Source organism: Theobroma umbraticum, unplaced genomic scaffold (genome assembly GCF_002168275.2).
Source record: "Theobroma umbraticum cultivar Fairchild unplaced genomic scaffold, ASM216827v3 scaffold_4.1, whole genome shotgun sequence".
Taxonomy (NCBI): domain Eukaryota; kingdom Viridiplantae; phylum Streptophyta; class Magnoliopsida; order Malvales; family Malvaceae; genus Theobroma; species Theobroma umbraticum.
This window is the reverse complement of record NW_018397258.1, coordinates 4,820,815-4,843,258: the sequence shown is the minus strand read 5'-3', so window position 1 is coordinate 4,843,258 and position 22,444 is coordinate 4,820,815. Positions and strand designations below refer to the sequence as shown.

Sequence of the window (22,444 nt, the reverse complement as noted above, 5' to 3'; positions counted from 1 at the left end):
CACAGTTGGCCTGAGAAAAATCTTTTGGTCTCGGGCAGCATCCGTGAATCTCTCCTACAGGTTAGAGGGTCTTGCATTGTTGGGCCCTCATGGACTCAACAGTCGAAAACAAAGAAGCCCACCAACCAGCGTACCTACCTGCGATATATACCCGATATAAAAACTGGTAGTACAGAATTGGGCTGTTTATTGACTCCATGGGCTTGCTTTCTTCCTTGGGGGCAGAGATAATTTCTTTGAGCCATGGAAACCGATCAAGGTTTTGGCATTGACTCACGAAGTTCCTTTTCTTCCTTCTGGCTGAACTAAATCAGAGTACTCCCTGTTGCTTTAAGCATAAGCATGCTTACATATAATGTGAAAAAGGGAAATGGACAGAGAGCGAGAGAGAAGAAAGGAAGACGTATTCATTCCAGCAACCAATTTTACAATAATAAGTCTGATAAAGGACTAAGAGGATTACCAACTAATTGTGCAATTTTATTCAAATGAAATTTAATAGTACAAACAATGAATGACCCAGTTTGGGTGTGTGCTTCTTCCTTTTCACAAAATTAGGTAAGCTTCTTCTTTTCTATGAAATAATCCTAATACTTTAGGAATTTTTTTTTCTCCTTTCTCTTCTTTGCTGTGGACTGACATTATCATTCAACTATAATGGAAGAAATTTTAACACTTGCAAATTAATAAAGGATTGAATTTGCCACTGTTTAGAAATGGCAGACTGGCATCCCCCTTTCGCCTGGAAAAACCTAGGATTTGATCACCCCTGAAATTGCAGCCTGAAGGGATACGGAATGCTTAACGTTACCAATGTGGAGATTGTGTACACCAATCGGAATTCTTCGAACCCCGGACCCGTCCACAACACTTAAAAACTTGCACACATGGATATTGATTCCTACTCGTTGTTGAGCCCCAGCTGGAACACGCACTTTCGCAAAGGCCACCAGCTGCTTCTGCGGAGCCCAATGCCCTGCAGGTGTCGTCGAAAATACGAGCATTGTGTGAGTCCCGTCCTTGGACCCCGTATTTTTCACGTCCACTTGAAGACCTATGGTGAGCCTGTTGCATTTTGCATGATTGACTTTGATTGCCTTGCCCGAAACGGTTGTGTTTCCTGAATGATGGCGGCCATCTAGAGGGACCGTGACAACTTTGGGTGCATTAGCTATTGTATGGACAAAGTTGGTGTAACTCAGTCCGTGGCCGAATGGGTACACTACTGGCCCTTTGTAGAACCTGTAAGTTCTTCCAGGGTAATTTTTAATCAGGCTTGAACGCATGGCCATGTCTGTCATTGGCAAATTCGAGACATAATCTTGTGGGTACCATGTCATAGGCAGCTTGCCCTCTGGATTGGTTGTCCCGTATAATACATCAGCTATTGCGGTTCCACCGGCTTGGCCCGGGTAGCCGGCCCACAAAATCGCACCAATTCGTGGGTCATTCTTAGCGAAAGACACATCGATTGGCCCACCAGACAGCAAAACTAGTATGGTTGGACCCTTAGAAGCCATGGCTACTTTAGAAACAAGATCCTGTTGGCGCCCTGGCAAAAGCAACCCTGTCCTGTCTCTAAATTCTGCTTCAATTGATTGGTCAAGCCCCATTACGAGAACCGTTGCATCTGCTTTACGGGCGGCATCAATTGCCCCACTAAATAATTTGTCATCTGCGCAAGCTACGTCTGCACATCCGGGTTGGTGAATTGTCTTCGCGTAATTTCCTATTCCTTGCAAAGGAGATGTGTATCTACATGCAACGCCTAACGGTCCAACAAGAACAAAAAAGTTTAGAAGGCTATGCTTTTTATGATCAACATACATTCACCAACCAAAAAAAAAACAAGTTTCTACCAGCATAGTTGCCAATCATGGTAACAGTGGCATTGGAGTTGGGCCCAATGACAGCGACGGTGCGGTGACGGAGATGGGACAACGGCAATGAAGGGCCGCGATTTTTAAGCAGGACAATGCCTTGTCTTGCAGCTTCTAGGGCGAGCTCTTGGTGAGCTGGGGTGCACACATCTTTTGGCCCTAAGTTCCCAAACGTTTGTGCAGATGGCTCACCGTCAAACATGCCAAGTCTCATCTGGACTGCGAGCGTATTTGACAGGGCAGTATCAACGTCAGCCTCATTCAACAAGCCTCTTTTTACTGCATCTTCGCTGTGTTGCGCCAAGAAAGGTCCACAGTCCAAGTCCAAACCTGCAATTTCCAAAACGTAACTTTTAGGCTAATGCTTCTTTACCTTTCAAGTTGGTATTAGGTGTCATTTGGCATCACGGCTCCCGCCACACTGGACCCTCAGAATTTTCCCAAATGCCACTGGGAGGTCCAGACCTCAGAATTCGGGAGTTCAGGGCAGTGGGAGCCCCCTCCCACCTCCCACCTCATCATACCAAACGCACCTTTAATCTCCACCTTTAATCTTTGATTTTCAAAATCTCAAAAATAATAAATTTCTCGTACAAGTACTGAATTATAACCATATTTATATTTTAAAATATAAATGTGATAGATAAAGCTTCCTGAATATTATTGCATGTTATATTATAAGTTGTTCACCCTAAAATCATGACTATTATATTGCTGGATAATAGTCACTTTTGCCATCATTTCAGCCAGCTAGTGGAAAATGGAGACTAATGAACCTGTCATTACTTTTTATAAGTTCCTTTTTTTTTTTTGATAACATTGGTTTGAAGGACGAATCTACTGTTAAATAGGAAGCCATTATGCCTTAAGTTGACGAATGCAGCAATTATTGAGTACCAAAAAAGTCACAACTTATGATTAAATGACAAAGTTACTAGCCTGCTTTGATGGCATCTGCAGCTGCTTCTTCAGGTGTTGATGTGTAATGTTGGGTATTATAAAAGACCCCAACTGAATCACAATCTGAAACAATGTACCTGCGGGTCACCAACATCCAAAGAAACCATAAATAATTGATCACACGGAAATCAGGATGATCTATCTGATGATCAACTGATGAGAGGGAAGGGATGGATATCTTAATTCAGATCTTACCCATTGAGTTTCCATTGACCTCGTACAGTCTTCTTTAGGAGATTCGCGTCGGCGCAGGTGGGGACACCATTGACCTGATTGTAAGAGCACATAACACTGGCCACATTGCCGTCCTTTACACACATTTTGAACGGTACATCGAATGTATCCTCAATGTCCTGCTTGCTTACCTGCTCAAATGTGTGAAACCCGCGTTAGAACCGAAAAAGATATCTTGTTTCTTTCTTTCATTGTTTGGATTGCGGATTATGGTAAAAAAGGCAGGACAATCAGAGAAAAAAGAATTTTGGATCAAAACGATTTAGAAAGGCCAGAATCTACAGCCTTGCGGCCCATTGAGCATTCCTTACTCAAAATCACTTTTGATAAAATCCGACTCATTATGTTGGCAGTTGTCTATGACACTTTCGGTTTTTCACCCATCCTTTCATACTCTTAAATTTTAATATGTTCACAAATTATTTGGACAATGAAACGAAACTGCAAATGAGGGTGGCTGGGGAAAGTTAAAAGAGGAAAAACTGATCATTCCAGCTCTGCGGCAATAAAATTCCAAGTTGGATCACCAAGCCACTCACCTACCTATCTAAAACTGCAGCTACATTTTCCAAGATGATCTTATCATGCAGGAAAATTGAGAATTTATATGTCAAAAGATCAGCTCACAATTTATCATAAATTCATGCCAAAAGTCTTACTATTGCACAGCAACCAACCATCAGAAAGTATTGCGCCTACTAACCTTGGCATTGAAGTGGAACCTATCAACTCCATTCCAGTTATCGAGGTCGTAGGCAGTGAAGTGCTTACAGCAAGCCGCCACCTTTAACCGGTCACCGTTATTTCCCTGTAAGCCCTTCACGTAGCTGGCTGCATATGTTCCGGCCAACACCGGATCTTCACCTGGAGTCTCCTGTCCACGGCCCCACCGTGGGTCTCTGAAAATGTTGACGTTCGGGCTCCAGTAGGTGAGCCCAGCCATGCCTCCGTTGTACATCGCCCTTGCCTCATCCGACACAACCTGCACCATCAATTACCCTGAGCTCACTTTAGACATTCTACATATTTACCTGCTAAAATGCGCTGCGAGTTGACTGTACACTGTCCACTTGCAGGACAATGATCATGATACTACTTGCAAGTTGATGTTTCTCAACCAATTATAACTCTCTATTGAAGACGGCTTGGATGTCAAGAAAAGCCTAAAGCGGGAATGTACTTCTACACTTTTTAATGTTCCCCTCATAAATTATGCTTAGGAGGACTAATACCAAAAAGAAATGATCCTTCATCAATAATTAATCAATTCTGTTGTGATTATGATTCTTATCATGTTGTTCTTTTTCGATTGATATGATACTCAAGATCTTGATACACTCTAATTCTAAAAAAGAATTCTTTTTATAATGACTAGAAGTTTTGGATAATGTTATTTTCTTATGATCGATTTAATTACTCATAAATAAATATAATATAAATATATAAATATTTTTTCTTCTGATTCTTTATCCAGTCTTTTGATGATTGTATTTCTTTAGACATCTAATTTCACTATTTTTTATATTACAAATTTTTTTTTATGATTTTTTTATTTTATTAAAAAGCATTGCACATCTTTTTAAAAAAATTTTATTTTTAATATAAAATAATTAAAATAAAAATTAAATTTTAATTTTTATAAAATTAAAATAAACAAATATTTACGGGTAAAAAATAATATTTTTTATGAGTAGCACATTGTCACTTTCACTTTTTTCTCTAATGTACACAAAAGATTATGTTAAATTTAAGGTACCATAAAAAAAAGACTAGTAGGCCTTGCGACAGGTGATAATCCGAAATGGAAAAGGGTTTTGGATGCTATATTTTAGTATCAAATTAAACAAAAAAGCAAACAAACAAATAGCACTACTCTAATAGTATAAATAAGCATTATTTTGTGGTAAAAATCATGCATGGGGATTTTGGCCCACAGACACAAGTTGTACAGTAATACATTAAATTGGATTGAGCAAGATTCGTCCCTTGATCGTTTGAAGACCGACCAACCGAATCGTAAATTGCCATTGGCAATTCAAACCTGACATCTTGCAGGCAAATAGTGGAGAGCTATGTCATGGAAAGTTAAGCCTCTCTGAGTGGATCATAAAATTATTCCATCCACTTCACATATGGCAGAAACAAAAATAAAAGGTTCATCTTTACGTGAGATAACAAAAAGAAAATATATCAGAAAGCTGCAATTCTTAAGAGTATACCAAATTCTTTGTATATTACTGTCCTTAATGATTATAAGCATATTATTATATACTTTAGTTTTAACTTTTAAGCTTTCTTAGGAAAAAAGTCTTACCCGTCCGATGGCTTCCCATAATGTGGCATTGAAAGAAGCAGCGGTTGTGATTACTTGAGGGAAGCTAGTGGCCCCAGGGAAGGCCCTACCAAACTTGGTTCCAGGGCCCACATTGGAGACGCCATGAAGAGCCTCGGACCACCATTCGTACCCTTTGATCCCCAGCCGTGGAACGGCTGCAGCATTGTTTACCAGCAGCCTAACCTTCTCCTGCAATGTCAACCTTCCTAGAAGGTCTTTCACTCTAACCGATATCGGCATCGAAACCTTGCAAAACGGCAAGTTTGGAGTCGTTGCATCTTTTGGGTCGCAAGCAAACGGATCACGAGCTTCAGCAAAAACACCCAAGAGGAGAAGGAAGAGAATAATGGTTAAGGGTGCTGAGGATAGGGTGGTGGTAACCATAGCCATTTTTCCTTTTTGGAAAGAATGAATCTGGATTTCTGATGGTACAAGCCACGGAAGGAGAATGTTGTGGTATATATATAGGTGAAGTTTGTGCAAAGAATGGAAATGGTGATGCAACGGAACTACTTTGATCATTACATGTCCACATTGTTCTTTAACTGCATAAAGTAAAGCATTTGTTTTTTATTAAATGGGGTGAAATATTTTTCTATTTAGTTCTGATATTTTGGGTGGTAAGAGATTAAGGTCGTTGACGCTTAGAACATATCATAAGTTAATTTACCTTCAATAGCAGTATTTTCTTTTATTTTATTTTTTTCTTTTGAGGGTGAGAGTGAGTGAATGAAGTCTTTGAAAGTGAGTAATCAGTAATGGCCAGCGGGGTATGTGGGATCTGACAGGTGGCAGATGGCCATTGGTGGCCCCGGCTTTCCAACGAATTAGGTCCCATGTAAGGGAATTATTAGTGTAATCAGGTGGGGTAGATCATCTGATTGACTTGTACGCTAGAAATACTAGTAGAAGCCTTCTAGGTTTGCTTGTCCAAAAAAACTCTCCTCCCTTGTTTCAGGCAAATCATCTGAATAACCAAACGGATTATTAATTCTTCAGTGAGTGTTGATATACGGCTCCTTCAAGGGCCTGTGGTTAATTACTTATCTTTTATTTATTCATTAACTGAAATTATGGCTACAATAAATAAGAATATGATTAATTACTTCTTTTTTTTTCATTAATTCTACTTATATATATCGATTGATCTTTAAAATAAAGAAGAAATTAATTAGAGAACCTACCCAGGAACTTTTTTGTATCAAAGAAAAAAACGTCTAGGAAAAACCAACATTAAGTATCATCTTTCATTGCATAACTCAACCTAGGCTAGAGTAAGAAGAGAGAATTGTTGGACTAATCTTCGTCATCGGTCATGATGAATCCAAGTACTTAGGCCAAGATGGTCTTAATTGATAATCAGAATTTTTTTTTAAAAAAAAATTACTATTTATTATCCAATTTTTTTTATTTTACAGAATTAGATTTGATCAGAGGTGAATAGCTTGGCTTTGAAGAGAGGTCAGGCTCAGTACCACATTCCAACCCATCGTGGACGGTGAAACGGTGCATGATTGCTTACTCAAGGCATTAAGAACATCACTTTCCAAAAATTCACCAAAAAACTAACTACGGAACTACCAACGAATTTTGGGGGTGTGAACCAATTAAAATCCCTTTTTCCATAATTTGACAACCGGGGAACTACCAATATAGTTAGATTTAAGCACTAAATCCTGAAACTCATGCTTCAAAGCAAAACAAAATATTTAGTCCGCCGCTTATATTATTACTAGACTCCACATTGCCATGTTTCCTACGGAAAAAAATGCTATAGGTTCAATTGGGCGGCTAGGGATCTCCTCCTATTGAAAAACTAGAAAAATTTATTATATTAATGGTTGGTTAAGGGTGTAAAAAAAAATGGAAAAAAGGGAAACCAAACCAGTCCACTTGTTTGCTGTCTGTCTGTTGTTTTGTTTACTAAAATGCTTGGTTAGGTTTTCTTGGAAAGGTCCTCTTAATAAACATCAGAATTTTGTATGTTCGCACGTAAAATAGCAGTAAAATATCTTGCTGAATCACTTTTAGTTTTTTTATCTTAGCTTTAACAGTTTGACGGACTGTCCACCTTAGGTTATCGGTCTCATCACTTTGTTAATTAGCACTTTTCTGGCTTTGCCCTTTTCAAAGAAATTGAATTTAATTAAGACAATTTATTCTCATGTCTATATCATTGGTACATTTAAACTACCTGTAATAATCACTCGTAACTGTATTACTTAAAATTAAAGTAGAGCAATAGAAACTTCAGTTAAAAATGTTGAAATGTATATAACCCACTCAAGTGCAATATGTTGAGCAGAGAAATGCAATCTTATTGTAGTTGATTCAGCATCTGTTGTTATTAATTAGTTATACTGTTTCATCATATGTTATAAGGAAAAAGCCATAATTGGGAAATGAAAACGTGTGAATACAAGTAAAATTAAAATTCCTAAAGATATAGGAATTCAAAACGAATCTTTAAAGAACCGGACAGAAACATAGGTTTAGAAGTGAGCAGTGGGTTGTCCGCCATTGATATCAATCAAAATAGTGCTGGCATGGGAAGTCTAGTTGTAAGAGGGTTTGCTTGATCTTCAACTCTGCGGCAGTACTACTCATATACTAATCCAACGCGAGGCTCGCTAGGCAATCTGTTATGATCATTGAATGCTGGTCAGCTGTAACTTATTGAAACGGTTTAGCACACATAAATGAACATGACGTTCTTCATACAACTACTTCGACATTTATGAAGGCAACCTAAAATAAATACTATTTGATCCAATGAGAATCAATTTTGAAGCAATGTTAATGAATATTGCTGTCCAGTCCAAGTCATTTTGGACAGAGTAATTAGAGATGATGTCAGCACTGGTTATTTAACTAGGCAGACGGCTTATGTTTAATGAAATTTCAAATCAATAAATCCTTATTAGTATGAAATAAGGAATTCAATTACCTTTGCGTGCAAAGGTAATGCTCTTTGTCCTGTGAAGATCCCAGCCATAGAGCAGGGCAGTGGGTAGATCTTTTCTGGAGACAGTTTTGTCCAAAATGTGATCTTGCATCATCCTCTTGTAACAACCGTTGCAAACTCCAGTATAACAACACTCTTTAGCAAACTAACTTTGACAACTTGCCCTTAACGACCGACCTCTCCTTCCAACCTCTATGCAAACCTTGCTTGCATTTGTTCCTAAATGTAATCTGTCATGTTTGTGTACAACATGAAAACAACAGATTAAACAAACCCCTTAAGCCAAGATATTTGTCAACTTTGCAAGTTGTCTTGATTCTGTTTTCATCTACTGGTTGAGCGACACAACAACAAAACTAGTAATTATGTGCATCATAATTTTCTAAACAGAAACCAGATAGTGTTAGTAACTTAGTTTTTCTTTTCTTTTTTTTTCCCTTTGTCTTTGATTGTGGGGGAGGAGGGAGGGGGTTGGTTGATGAAATCTCAACGTCTGATATTAAGAAAGAAGGTATCCTTTACCAATAAGGCAATAACGTGAAATTTGGTTCAATGTTATCCTAGAGAGTCAGAAAGTGAGGAGAAAGACAGACAGAGAGAGAGAGAGAGCCAAAGGGGGTGGTGGTACAGACGATAATGGTAATTAAGGGGGCCAATAATAATAATGAGTGCAAAGCTGTATCAAAAAAATAGCAGCTAAAATTGAATCACAGAAAGCGTGGACCCCTTTAACAAGCTGAAAAAAACTTTAGGGCATGATTGTTTAAAACGGCATAAGGATCACAGCAAGGCGGGGGATAGATAAGGATATGACAGAAGACTGTGATCTTTTCCAGCAAATCACATAAAGTTCTACTTTTGGGGCTGCCCTAACCTTTTGGGAATTCTTATCCATTTAGAAGATACCAGAGGTCAACATCAGGCCAATGCATATTTATGCAGGCTTTGAAAGAGAGAGTGAGAGCTAGCAAAAAAAATGAATCAATTACCATCCCTGCTCAGTGGCTCTAGTCCAATACGAGACAAAACGCAATTGAATGAAATAGTTACACACATGCTTCTTCATGTGTGGATAAGTTGTTGCAAGTTGTAATGCTCCCCATGTGTGCCATCGAAATGAGCCCAAAAGGATTCTCTTTTAGATTCAGAACTCCAGTAATGACTTTGAGTTTTAGATTAGCGGATGCTAATATCTTAACAATATAACATGCATTTTTTTTTTTTGTGGATATCCTGTGGAAGAGTGAATCATTTCTCTGTACTTCACTGCATAACAAACTAGTCTCTTTCAATTCACGATATGATTCTTTCTCTGTTCCTTCTTCTTCTGATTATTTTTTTGCTTTTCCTAGGCAGTATGGTAATGTGAATTCCACAGTTAAGTTGTTGGGCAAGTCCCCCAAATTAACCCTTTTAATTTGATCGTGGGAAATCATCCTAAAATCATTTGGCATCTAGGATTATAAAATGCATGAATATCCCTAAAGTCATAATGAAAAGATTCATAGACAAATGATATTTTTGCAAGTATCAAAGTTGCAACAATATTCATGTGGCACAAGTTTACTAAAGACCACAAAAGAAAATAGAAATGAAGCACGGATGAGGCTTTTGTACTTTCCCGATCGTTTGGATAATAGTAAAGGGTAGGGATCTCACTACCAATAGTTAGAGAAATATAACCAATGGAATGCTTTTGGTAATATAATATTAAATTTATAATTTTCACGTGCAATATTATTTTTTTATAGATCATTGTTGAAGTTTTTAGACTCCACAATTATTATTCTACCAGTACAAATTGATATGATCCATGTTTATACCAATATTAATGCTCTGCCGCCCTTTCTTCTTGGATATATATTGGATCATTTGAATCCTTATTTCTTTTACATTGATCCCCTAAAAAGGCCCAAATAAAAACATGGACTCAATGCAAATGGGCCGCCTTTCACCTTTCTTCCTTTAGAGATTGTGTTTCCTAAAAATTTAAGAGGAGTTGAGATTCTTACCATGAATATCGTTTTCCTTTTTAAAATTTGATGGACCGATAGTGGTAATCTTAGCACTAATTTTGAAATCTTAAGTAGTAATCTCGTTCTTATATCTATGAGGAATTTAAATAAGATGAACTGATAGTGGGCTCAGTGTTTCTTCCAGTTTCAGAACCAAAAGATTTGAGCCAGAGTTTTAATTTCCTTTTATATCGGTTTACGAATTATCTTTCTTTTTGTTTTTGAAACATAGGTATTATCTAGTGGTGTTTTAGATATAATTAAACTTTCAAAACTTAGTTGGACTTAATTACCTGGATAAAAGTTGTTTAGTTTTGAAATAAAAAATGATTAAATCAAAATTAAAATTTAAAAATTGAAAGTACTAGTGAATTAGCAGAGCGATTGTGGATACAAAATTTTCAATATTTTATTTACAATATAATCGTGAAGCTTGTGTGCATGAAAATTTCAGTTTATCATTAATATTAAATTTTAATGAATAAACTACGTTGATTAATATTCTACTGGTTTTAATTTGTATTATAAAAATTTCAGTTAGAAATTTAATGAATATTATCTGAAATTTAAGTTTTCCCTTAAAATTAACAAATGTTTCATATTTGAATAGAATTTGGGTAATAATTTATCTTATATGTCGTGTGTACTTGTTTGGAACTCGTTTATTTGTGGTATAAAAAATTATTATTTATTGTTGGGTTCGATTAGGTAGATTCAAACCTCTCTCTATTTAAAACATTTCCAAATCCTCCCTAACAAAATCACACTGAAAATTCAATTTAAGAATGGAAAATAGATAACTGATGACTACATTTATCTATTTTCAGGTTTGGTTTTGGAATTCTTATTTTGTCTCCCTTCAAATACAACTTTGGGATTTGGAAGGGAATATAATTTTCATAATGAACAAATACAGCGTCAGGTCAGGGAATAATTAAAGATGTCAGAGCGTTCATTACGATTTAAAACTGGTTTAACTCTGTAGTACTATAAACCGCATATATATTTTAATGGAAAACACCCCATTTTACTATCTTGTACTAGTATTAAATAGACAATCCGAAAAAGAAAAAGATAGGGGCTAAAAGTCCGGGCTCGATAGAGTAAAAAACTTAATTTCGCTATGTCATGGTTGCTGCAAAGTTGACCTCCCAATCTTAGCTAAGGCCTTTTCAATGGCATTAAAAGGGGGAAGCAATGGATGAACCAAGTCAATTTGCTTGCGGAAGTTTTACATTTTCTGCGACTCTAGTCAGTTTTCATGGAATAAATAATATAGAAAACCTCTTAGTAGCCATCGGAAGCTGGTTTTGTAGGAACTCTATAGAAATGTGTAACAATGAAACTAAAGTCTGCCAAATTATTATTTAAATGCAGTCAGACTTGTTCCCTTCCTTGAATATTGGCGAATCGAAACCTAGGCACCATTCAGAAATTTGACTTGATTGTGGGAAGGGAGGGGGAAGCCACAAAACTAGCTGATTACACAAAGGTTTTTCTATCTCGTTGTAATAATAAACATAGTTGCATAATGAAGAGGAATACCCTAACTAGTTAAATTCAGTTCTTCAGAGAATTACCATTTGCAGTTATACATGGCAGCACTAGAAAAAGGAAAAACCATAACGTTGACAATTAGAGAACCTATGTTCAGCTTTAAAACAGCCAATGTGGTACCTTTCTCTCAACCTTCTTCTCCCTTATGGTATCCAAGCTTGGTTTCCATCCCTTGCCTGAATATTGCTTGTTCAAATACTCCGGCCTACCTTCCAAACTTTCAGGTAAATCAAACTCCGTTAAGCATCTAACCTCCTCAGGCTTCTCGCAGACGTTTTCCTTCTTCTGCGACGGGAACCTTTGTCCTACTATCTCTCCAATATTTGCAGGGCAAATTTTGGCAAAAAAAGGAAGAAACTTCGAGGATGATAAAATCGATTTCGATCTCAACACGGAATTCGCACTCAAAAGCACTCGACGAGCTTCCTCGGATGACAATGTGGTTGGCTTCCCTCGCTTCACGGGTAGCATTACGTAAACTTTATTCGTGTCAAGTTTAGAGTCAGCTGGCAATGGAATCGGCCTCTTCTCATTAACCGCCGCGTGGAACTCCACAACAACCTGTTGCGGATGCTCGAGCATCAGCTCTGCCGCTGTCAAGGGCCAGTTAAACTGCTGCACCGAGCCGTCCCAGAGAATGACTTTCCCGGCGGTATCAGACGTCGGGCGGCACGTGATAGTACTAATGTAGTTACCCATATATGAAATGACCCAAAAAACGAAATAGAAGAAAAGCGATTTTCACTGTATAAAAGATAAAGGTGTAGAGATAACAGAAAGGAAAGTTAATTAAAACTCAAGGAAGGGTATGGATTTCTGATTCATGTGAATTCGGTTAAGAAAGCATTTTATGCAAGAATGTCTAGGCTTTTTAGTTGTAGGAGGTGTTTGTTAAACCGCTCCATCTTGTGAAGGATTTTATGGTGGACTTGGTAATATCAAAAAAAATTGGGGTCGTTGGTTTTTAGGATGGCTTGCCCCTTGCTTCTTTCCCTTGTATGCATACAAGATTAATCCAACGGTGATGAATGCCCTCGACATGTGGGGTCCGTCCCTGGCGTAGGTCTACTGTACCTGGCGTGAATCAAAAGTCAAAGAATGGTTCAACCGTAAGTACATTGTCTAATTTAATGCTTTAAATTATGCGTTAAGTGATGGAGAGGAGTTAAACTTAGACCTGGACCGACCGTCTGTCCAACCCTAATACTTTTTCCGTGGCTTAACCCTTCGATTTTAATTCTCACGGGTATCACCATCTTCACTTTGTATTCCCTTTTTGTCTGCGGTTTTGGAAATGAGAAATCGTGCCAGGCACGGGTGCATGGAGACTGCTCTTTTATCAGTACAATTCATGTCGTTGTACCCGGATTTACAAGGAAAAAAATGATGGGGAAATCATAGTGCCTGTATCTTAAATCTTAATTATATAGGCAATGATTTATTTGTTTAAATTAATATTGAGGGGGCTTAACGTGAAGTTGACAATTGGGTTTGGTCTCTTGATTCCTTTGTCGGATAACCAAATAGTGGATGATGATTTCTTAGTGCAAATACAAAGATGTCAACAGCAATAACGCATGCGGGAGGGAAAGCAACAGCTTAACTTCGTAAACGTTATGGCATGTACCAAATTGCGATGGAAAAATGTTATACGACAGAAGATTAAAGGCTAAGAAATTATGTGGCTTTGTATTGGGGCATAGTCTTTTTACGTATTGTTTTACTAGATCTCTGTTAGTCCGTGACGTATTCTCCAAACATCTCTTTCGAATGAGTTCATCGCGGGCACAACAGGAAGTAAACAGAGACTTATTCCATTGACAGGGAACCACTGTGGAACTCAATGCCGAGCATTTTTAGAATTTCATTGGTCCTGTCGCCTTCGCTTCCCCTATCTCCCAATAAAAATTAACTCCGTGATAAGAATGTGTTTTGCACTGGTGGTAGTTTTGAATAAATAATTCATTACCTACATATGAGTTTGGTATGCATTCTTTAAGTATTGGAACTTGGAAGGCCACGAATTTGAGTTAGGTACTTACGCTGAATCCGGATGAGCCGTTCTTAGATGAACACAGACTGGATCAGGTGGAGTCAAGGTAGGATGGAAATTCTAATTGTGGGCCTCGATGGACTTTGAATATCCGGGCCTAATCTAATTTCTTGTGAGGCTTTTGGGATGGACGGATGGGCTCGTCATTGCAACAGAAGATGAATTCGGAGAAGGCGAAGTTGAAGCGGATGCGAGAGCTTGCTCCAATCTCTGGCGCTGTGACTGCTGCTTGCAGGGCATTGATGAAACGATATCAGCAAAGTAACTTAGGCACATGTTAAGGTAAGTAAACCAGGAGCAAATTGTTTATCGAAGTTGAATTCGCCACTAGGATTTCTTGCATCTTCGGTAATATCTCGTAAATATTTATGTATGCATGTATACTGACGCTGGTGGATTCTTTCTACTTATTTAATACTACCATTACTTTGATTATCTGAATCAAAATCAAAACGAGAGTAAAATATTTAATAGCATGGTGGCTGCCTCCTTCGGAGGATCAGTTCGGAGCAAGAAAGAAAGCAAAGAATTGAACAACAGTTCTACGCTTCTAGATTTACTTTATTAGGGGAAACTGTTTGAGCAGTCGTTACTCTAATTTGAGGTCGCTACCCATGTTTATAACTAGGAAATATACACTCATTGATCTCTACTTGCATGAAAGAACGAAAGAATTGATGTTACATTTCTAGTTTTTTTTTACCACAGATCATATGTTCAAGTGTACTAGCCTTCCTACTTCTAGTTGTAGATCTCCCAATTTCAATTTGGGAAATCCCCACCCTGATGGAAGCCAATCCCAAGAAAAAGAAAAGAGAAAGACTTCTCCTCAGAGCACTTCAGAAATTGGTTCCAATACAGGAGTCCACGGCCTGTGATTCCCCAATCGGTAGCCGGGAATCCCCTTCATACACTTCTTTCCCAAAACCTTAACATCACTCTCTTCCTCCTCTCTCAACCCCTCCGTCACAGTTGGCGAAACCTTAGCACCACTTTTTCTACTTCTCTTTCCATTACAAACCGCTTCTATAATTGCCATATCCGCATCCGTAACTTTGCAATGAACTCTCCCTATAGGAACCAAAACGTAAACTTTACCAGCCAAAAGTTCATAGTCGGCTCGCATAGCAGCCACACGGCGAGTTTGTTTGAGCTCTTCCACGGAAGAGATGATGTGACCAGGTTCCTCGAGCATGAGCTCCGCTGCCTTTGCTGGGAGCTTGACTTTCCTCAAGTTCCCTCGAGAATCAATTACCTTTGCTATATTCTTACGGCCTGAATCCTGAATGAAGCAGCTAGAGGTGCAGTTTCCCATGTGGAAGTTGAAGTTGGAAGTTCTTAGTTCGCTTTAATACTTGAGTTCAAGCGGCAGAACGTGAAGAAAGCACTGTTGTGTAAAGAAGATATTTGCTTGTAATTGCTCTGGATCTCTTCAAAAAAAGAAGTAATTGCTCTGGATGTTAGGGCTTGAAAGCGGGAAGTGGAGGCTGCGGGGTTATATAGAGGGAAATGGATCAAGAGTCAAAGAATCAAAGGTAAAACATAAAGAAAAAAAAGACACGTAAAAAGGGTAGACCAATGGAAGAGAGAGAGTTGACAGAATCACAGAATGGACCAGTGATGGGCGTGTGTTAGAAGTTGGGAGTTTTGTGGGGGAAACGCGGAAACTAGTCGATCAGACGCTGGGTTTACTGAATCTGTGCCTGTGCTCGTGCTATGAGACTTTCGGTGGGGTCTTTTGCTTTGAAAGTGGGTTTGTTCTTTGGTATTGGAAGGTGGGTTCAGGTGGTCCGGGGTAGTGACTACTGGGCTTTTGGTGTTTAAGGTAATTGAAGTCTGACTTGGCATCCTACAATGTTTGAATGACCTAACTTTACGGCAAATTTCATCATTTTCTGGTAGTTCGGCCTTTTTTAAGAAAAAAAAAAACGCTGGAAACTTTACGGCAAAATAGTGCATGTGCATCATAAACAACTGCCGACCAACTTGAAGGTTGCTTATGTTAGCAGATATGCAAAGCTTGTGGTTCTGCCGTCGGACACGAATCAACGTAGTAACCACAGCAAGTTGGAAAACATATATTTTTCCTTCTGTTTTTTTTTTTTTTCCCACTTAGCAAACCGGGTTCAAAGATTGTGTTTCGCAATAAGAGCAAGCATGTAACGAAATCCATTTCACTTGCAATTCACTAGAAAATATATTGAAACTCAACTCAATATGGAGTTGAGTTAAAATATTTTAATATTCAATTTGGGGTGATTTACAAATATAATCAAGGATTATTACCTTTTTAATTTTATTTTTAACTATATGAAAATATTACAGAAATCAAATTATTATCGTAATTAGTCTTATAATCAAGGTTAACTCGGTCACGTTCAATTACGGTCTTGATCGATTTCGTAGTTGAAAATTAAAACTTGATTGAATTCTATCTGAGTAAAACCTTAATGCCGACTTCAGCCCTATGCCTATATGACAGCTATAACACAGCGTTACAAACTGCTATTCAAAATGCGTTTTTCGACTTTCCTTCCATCTTCTTTTTTTTCTTTTCTTACAATAATTTTTTCTTACTTTATTTTATTAAATGTTTTTTATTTTTCTTTTGCATAACAAATGAGTATATAATTGATTATATAAATAATACATAGCGGCAATATTGTAAATTAATAAATATATAATTATAAAGGCATACATAATTATAATTAAATAAATAACCATGAAATATATAATCAATTTGATTAGTAAACAGATAAATATATAACATATAAATAATTGATTAAATAAATATGATTGCTAATTTGTAATAATTATAATTATTTGATATAAAAATATTTCTTATTAATTTGCTCTAATTTTATTATCTTTCTGAATGTGAAATATTTTTCAAAAAAATTACAAAACATACTAATTTATATCTATAGTCTTGATAATCAATTTTTCTTCTCACCTCACTGCCCTCATGATTTTTTGCCGAACACTTAATTTATCATTGATTTCAATTTCACCGTCGCAATTCCAATTTCATCATACTGCTATCATCACTGCTTTCAATCATACTGTAATGCCACCACTATTTTTAATCTCACCATTATGCCAAATCAAACCCTTTCTGAAGTTTCGTATAACTGGCAAGAGAGATAGAATTTTAATTGATTCTTCATTTTCAGGTTTCTACTGTCGATACGAATGAAGGAACAACCCGGGAGTCTTTATTCCCTATGCCCATCTGTATGATCACATACACAGAGTGGGAGACAGGATAATATGCAAAATACTTTCTGCGACAAAACCAAATCATATAGAAGTTAATTGACAAAACTACAATACCAGAGACTTGCTGCCACAAGTAGATTTTACAGGGTAGTAACGCTAGTACCTCCTTCCACACAGATCCAAAACCAAATACATCCAATTTTAAACCCACTTGGGGGCTAGTTCAAACAGTTGATCAACACCATTTTTTTTTCCTGAAATTGGGCATGATGAGATGGCATTGGGGTTTGGGAGTCAGTAACATCTTCCTAACGCATCATCATTCTGACCATTACCCTACTTGATATACTGAGACATCCACTTGAAGCCATCACCATACCCCATTTTGCGAACAATGCTGCACATAAATACCTCTAGCGGACGGACATTTGAGTCTGCTAGATTTACCTTCCCCTTGCCAGTTGTAAAGTTTGTGAGCCCAAGGTGGTATCGTAACTCATCCTCTGAGGCAGCATAGGGTATATCAATCTTGTTCCCTAGAATAAGAAATGGGACATTGGCAAGGGCCTCATCAGAAAGCAGTGCATCCAGTTCCTTCTTTGATTCTGCAAACCTCTCTTTATCATAGGCATCCACCAGGTACACCACAGCATCCACCTGGAACCCAGAAAATACACATTCAAAGTATTTATTCAAGACCAAGAAACAATAACTTATAACAAGCAGCAATAAGAACAAACAGTTTCTCTCTTCTTTTCTTTCTTCTCCTTTTCTCTTTTTGAGTGCAAATAGCAAAATTTAACTTTAGCTGTTTAGCACATCAACAAAAGGCCGAAAGAGTATTGACTTGTAGCCTTCGTTACTCGGACTTGGGGGTGAGAGTTGGACATGAGTATGTGTCCAACACAACTGCATTCAAATTAGTCAATTTTTCCATATATTTGGAGAGTCAAACCTCCATAGACATGTCTGTCAGATAAACTCGTCTACCTCAGCCGCACAAACTGATAAAATTTACTAAACTATTTTACTGGTTGACTAATTAACAGTACATTGAACAGCAGAAAAGCAATCCAATGTGAGAGAAAGACAACATAATTGCATCCCCCGCATTGTTTGTAGGCATTGATCAGTGCTGATAGCAAACTACATACAAACACTTCTTGATACAACCTTAACATTCCAGCTGGCAATTTTTGTCCACCTTGTTCAGCACCCCAACGAACGGCTGGTTTTATTGCAAAAATAAAAGATTGCAAGGGAAAGAAAAACCACATCATATCCCACATGGGATCTATTTTTTAATGTTTATTGCATTATTTGCTTTTGAAAAATCTTCATAAAAATCAACCAACAGCAAGCCAAAAGGTCACAGAAAATCTATAGCTGCACAATTAAAATAACTGCTAAATGAACACAGATGATTCTTGGCCATCTTCCCAAAATGCGACATTAAGAATTGAAGTCTTTAGCAAAAGACAAAAAGCAACTATTCACAAGCAGACAGGATAACAAGAGTTCAAAATTTTGTTTACCGTATAAGACCCATGTTTCAACCAAGGCAACTAGAGAAATATGTCAATCCACTAAACATTTCATAAAATGATCATCATGACCAACCCACTGAAAATTTTTGACCATGAAATAATTTGAAGCACAAAAATATCAATGAGACATACAATCACACAGAAATTTCTGACATCAAAGCATGCATATGGAAATCCAAAAGGAAAATATTAACCAAAGAAGAGTCAACTTATGGCTTGAGAACACATCAGAAAGAGTTTAGGTGACATAAAGCAAGATGATAATAATAAAACCAGAAAGAAAATTGCATACTAGTAATGATGGATTGCCAAAATAAAATCCACATATGATTCATTGCAGCTTGTCTGATGTCAAGGACCAAACTCTTTAAGTCACACATCCATTGTCAAATATATCAAAACCTACTGATTAAAAAATGAATTGAAAAGGGAAAAGAAGAGTCAATCAACTTTAAAAACAGCATACCGCAGAACTCTAGCCAATTGAGATTTTAAGGCAGCAAGATATAAATTACAACAAAGCAAATTTTATTGAATGCTGAATCACTAAAACCAATAGACAAACATGACGGGAATGACAAACTATTGCTGCAATGCATACATATGCTTGATAAGAGAGGTACAATATAAAAAATATAGGAAACCAAAACAAAGGAAATGGTAGTGCAAAGAAGTGCACCACTTTAAGCTTTGCGTTACCTTAGCATAGTAATCCTTCCAGACTCTGCGAGCAATCTGATGACCTCCCAAATCAAATGCTTTGAACTTAATTTTCCCAATACTAAGCTCTTCAGAAGTAGGATATTGGGTCGGCTGATGTTGGACCAATCTCTGGAAACAATTCACTATAATCAATATCGCTAATTACATCTCTTTCAAAATTTCCAATAAAAATTAAAGAATAATGCATTAAAAGGCTTTAATCTCTTCCATTTAAAAAAAAAAAAAACAAACCCAAAATTCTCAAGTAGCTAACCAATCATACACATCTAAAAAATTAGACAAAAAAAAAACAATCGATGTTTATTTAGAGATCCAAAATTATATCTTCAATTTGGGTTTTTTTCCGGATAAAAACAGATTTCAATATTTGGAGCGAAATGGAAAAATAATTATGAGGACAAATGAAAAAAAAGGCAGGGAAAACGAACCTCGTCTTTCAACATGTGAAGCAAGGTGGTTTTACCGGCATTATCGAGGCCGAGAAACAAGATCTTAGCCTCTTTCTGCCAGAGACCGAGGGAGGCGAGAACGCCGTAGAACCAATCGAGAAGAAACATCGTTTTAGCCTTCGGCTGGTATTTCGGGTATTCCGAAAATCAAAACGGATCGAACTGGAAATTGTGACGATCTGAAAAGTGGAGGAGGGTAAGATCGTCGTAATCAAGGCCTCCGCTTCATATCATGAAAGAAAGGATCAATTTTGACCCCAAAATGAAGAAAGCGAGAGGGGAGGAGGGCGCTCGGGGTAGTATTGGGTAAAAACGACAAACAGCAGCTCGATGGATTTCACAATTATGGGGCAAAATTGAAATTTCCAAAATCTAGATCTCGGTTTGCCTGTGGGCTCCACTGCTGTTTGTATGCGGTGACGTCGTTTCCCTCAGTTTGAACCATAAAAATTCTTTAAGATTCTGGACTCCAATGCCACCAGACACTCGTACACACGGCTTTTTCCTGTTTCTTCGTCGGCCCAATATTATTATTTTGGAAATTCCTTTTTTCTTTTGTAACGTGTTATTTTGTGTGAAAAATAATTCGTTTATAAAATTTAATGAAATGAAAGTACATATATGATTCTAAAATTTAATTGTACGTTTGAGTAATAGTAAAATATATAATATAGAATCTTATACGTATTCTCTCATATGCTGTCTTTTGTCTCATCTTAGTTTTCAGAATATGAGGTGCTCAACCAGGGTAATAGACGCATTAATAGATTTGCTCAAGCCAAGCTTAAATAAAAATATCCAGTTTCTACTTATATTTTTAGAGTTTAGCCTGATTAACCTAAAAAGCATGCTTAACTCTGGCTTTTAATTGATTCGAAGTTTTGTGGTCACGTTGAAGCTTACTTTGTTTACCTGAATTATAGATAAAATTAATATTGATGTTGAAATCAAATGATCTATGGAGTCAAATTAGGCTTGTCTCCAAGAGATACTCAAACTTGCAGTTAAATATTGAATTCAATAACCTTATATACAACACATGGCATTATTAGAAGTCTTATGTTAATTTTATTAATTAAATATTAACAACAGTTACACTCATTTATTTGTCAATCAATAGGGAGGTATCACATAATTAGAATAAGTATGTAACAACTATATTATATAAGATAGTGACAATAACTCATAATGAGTGATAGAATTCATGAGTCATTCTCAAGTTTGTAATGTTTTAAAGAATTTGACTAGATGACTTAAATATAAACATAATTAAAATGACTTCCTCTTAACATTTTTTGAAATACATGTACTTCATATTTTTTTTATTCTTTAAAAGTATATGTGGTACATTATTAAATATTACTATTCTATTACAAAAAACTTACACGCTCTATCTAATTATGTGCTTTTTTTATAACTATTCTTTTCATAGTCAACATGCTCTTCCCAAAACGTCCAATAAACTTCATTTTTTGATAATAAATGTACCTCTTCCATGAGCTGTTATTTTTTATAATAAATGTGCTTTTCTCGTAATAAGCATGTTCTTCCACATAGAATATGTTCTCTTAAAAGTATTCTTTCTACCAACTACTCATAAGAAAACATTCTTATTTAATATAAACATGAAAGTTTAACAATTTAAGAGATAAGAGAAATTCATTAGAAATTACTCTTAACACCTCAAAACTTTTCCAAATATGCTCTCTACTCAACTTTTTCATTCATCGAGCTTCGTCACCTTTTCCATCTATTCATTGATTTCTTATTCCTCATCTCCTGCACTCATGCTTCAAAGACTATTCCGATCTTCTTCCTTACCACCCTTGTTCATCCCCTTTTACTTGTTGTAACACATCTTCTCTGTTTACCAAAAGAACCCATTACACACACACAAAAAGAAAAAACACACCAAGTGATTGGAAAATAAAGCATTCAAATGTTCTATATTGGACTAATATTTTTATATCATGTGCAGTATATGTTATTATTATTATTTATTCTTAAATAATAATTATATATGAAATATAAAGTTACTTTATATATGTTAATTTTTATTAATTTTTAAAAATAAGTATATAGTGAACATTAAATTGTATATTATACAAACAACTGAAACTAATAAAGTGCATATTAATCGAAATTTGCATTAACATGTAAGTTTATCCCATGTGCAAAATATACCAAATTAAAGTTTATTCCTTTAACATTAATTAATGTAAAGTTAAAACTCTAAAAGTAAAACAATTCAATCTAAATTTAAATTTTCCAATTGAATTAGAAACCTTACTTATAATTTGGGTAAATTTTATTAATATTTATAATAAAAATTTAGAAATATAATAAATAAAAATATCCATTTTCTTTAAATGAAAAGTTTTACAAACATTGGCACTTTTATATATATTTCCACTTTTATTTTTTAAAATAATAATTATATATAAGTACAAATAGTTTTAAAGTATAAACTTTGAAATTTTATGATACTAATTTATAAATTTTTCAAT

The 22,444-nt window shown here is 36.4% G+C and overlaps 4 protein-coding genes across 4 annotated transcripts; all 4 read right to left on the bottom strand.

Annotated features, from left to right (window-relative positions):
* Positions 1 to 459: 459 nt before the first annotated feature.
* On the bottom strand, positions 460 to 5,989 carry LOC110414333 (putative beta-D-xylosidase 2). The gene is made up of 6 exons (XM_021425462.2): positions 5,389 to 5,989; positions 3,778 to 4,056; positions 3,036 to 3,205; positions 2,820 to 2,917; positions 1,860 to 2,210; positions 460 to 1,768 (listed from the first exon to the last, which is right to left on the bottom strand). Exons 1-6 carry the CDS (start codon positions 5,929 to 5,931, stop codon positions 753 to 755), a joined length of 2,457 nt encoding a protein of 818 aa, XP_021281137.1. The 5' UTR covers positions 5,932 to 5,989; the 3' UTR covers positions 460 to 752.
* A 5,782-nt stretch (positions 5,990 to 11,771) lies between these two features.
* LOC110414267 (multidrug resistance protein ABC transporter family protein) lies at positions 11,772 to 12,813 on the bottom strand. Its single transcript, XM_021425362.1, has one exon. The coding sequence runs from the start codon at positions 12,643 to 12,645 to the stop codon at positions 12,046 to 12,048; it is 600 nt and encodes a 199-aa protein (XP_021281037.1). The 5' UTR covers positions 12,646 to 12,813; the 3' UTR covers positions 11,772 to 12,045.
* Positions 12,814 to 14,616: 1,803 nt separating this feature from the next.
* Positions 14,617 to 15,485, bottom strand: LOC110414087 (uncharacterized). The gene has a single exon (XM_021425153.2). The coding sequence runs from the start codon at positions 15,312 to 15,314 to the stop codon at positions 14,829 to 14,831; it is 486 nt and encodes a 161-aa protein (XP_021280828.1). The 5' UTR covers positions 15,315 to 15,485; the 3' UTR covers positions 14,617 to 14,828.
* Positions 15,486 to 17,186: 1,701 nt separating this feature from the next.
* LOC110413938 (small COPII coat GTPase SAR1A-like) lies at positions 17,187 to 20,268 on the bottom strand. Its single transcript, XM_021424967.2, has 3 exons — positions 19,917 to 20,268; positions 19,465 to 19,596; positions 17,187 to 17,875 (listed from the first exon to the last, which is right to left on the bottom strand). Exons 1-3 carry the CDS (start codon positions 20,043 to 20,045, stop codon positions 17,555 to 17,557), a joined length of 582 nt encoding a protein of 193 aa, XP_021280642.1. The 5' UTR covers positions 20,046 to 20,268; the 3' UTR covers positions 17,187 to 17,554.
* Positions 20,269 to 22,444: the final 2,176 nt, after the last annotated feature.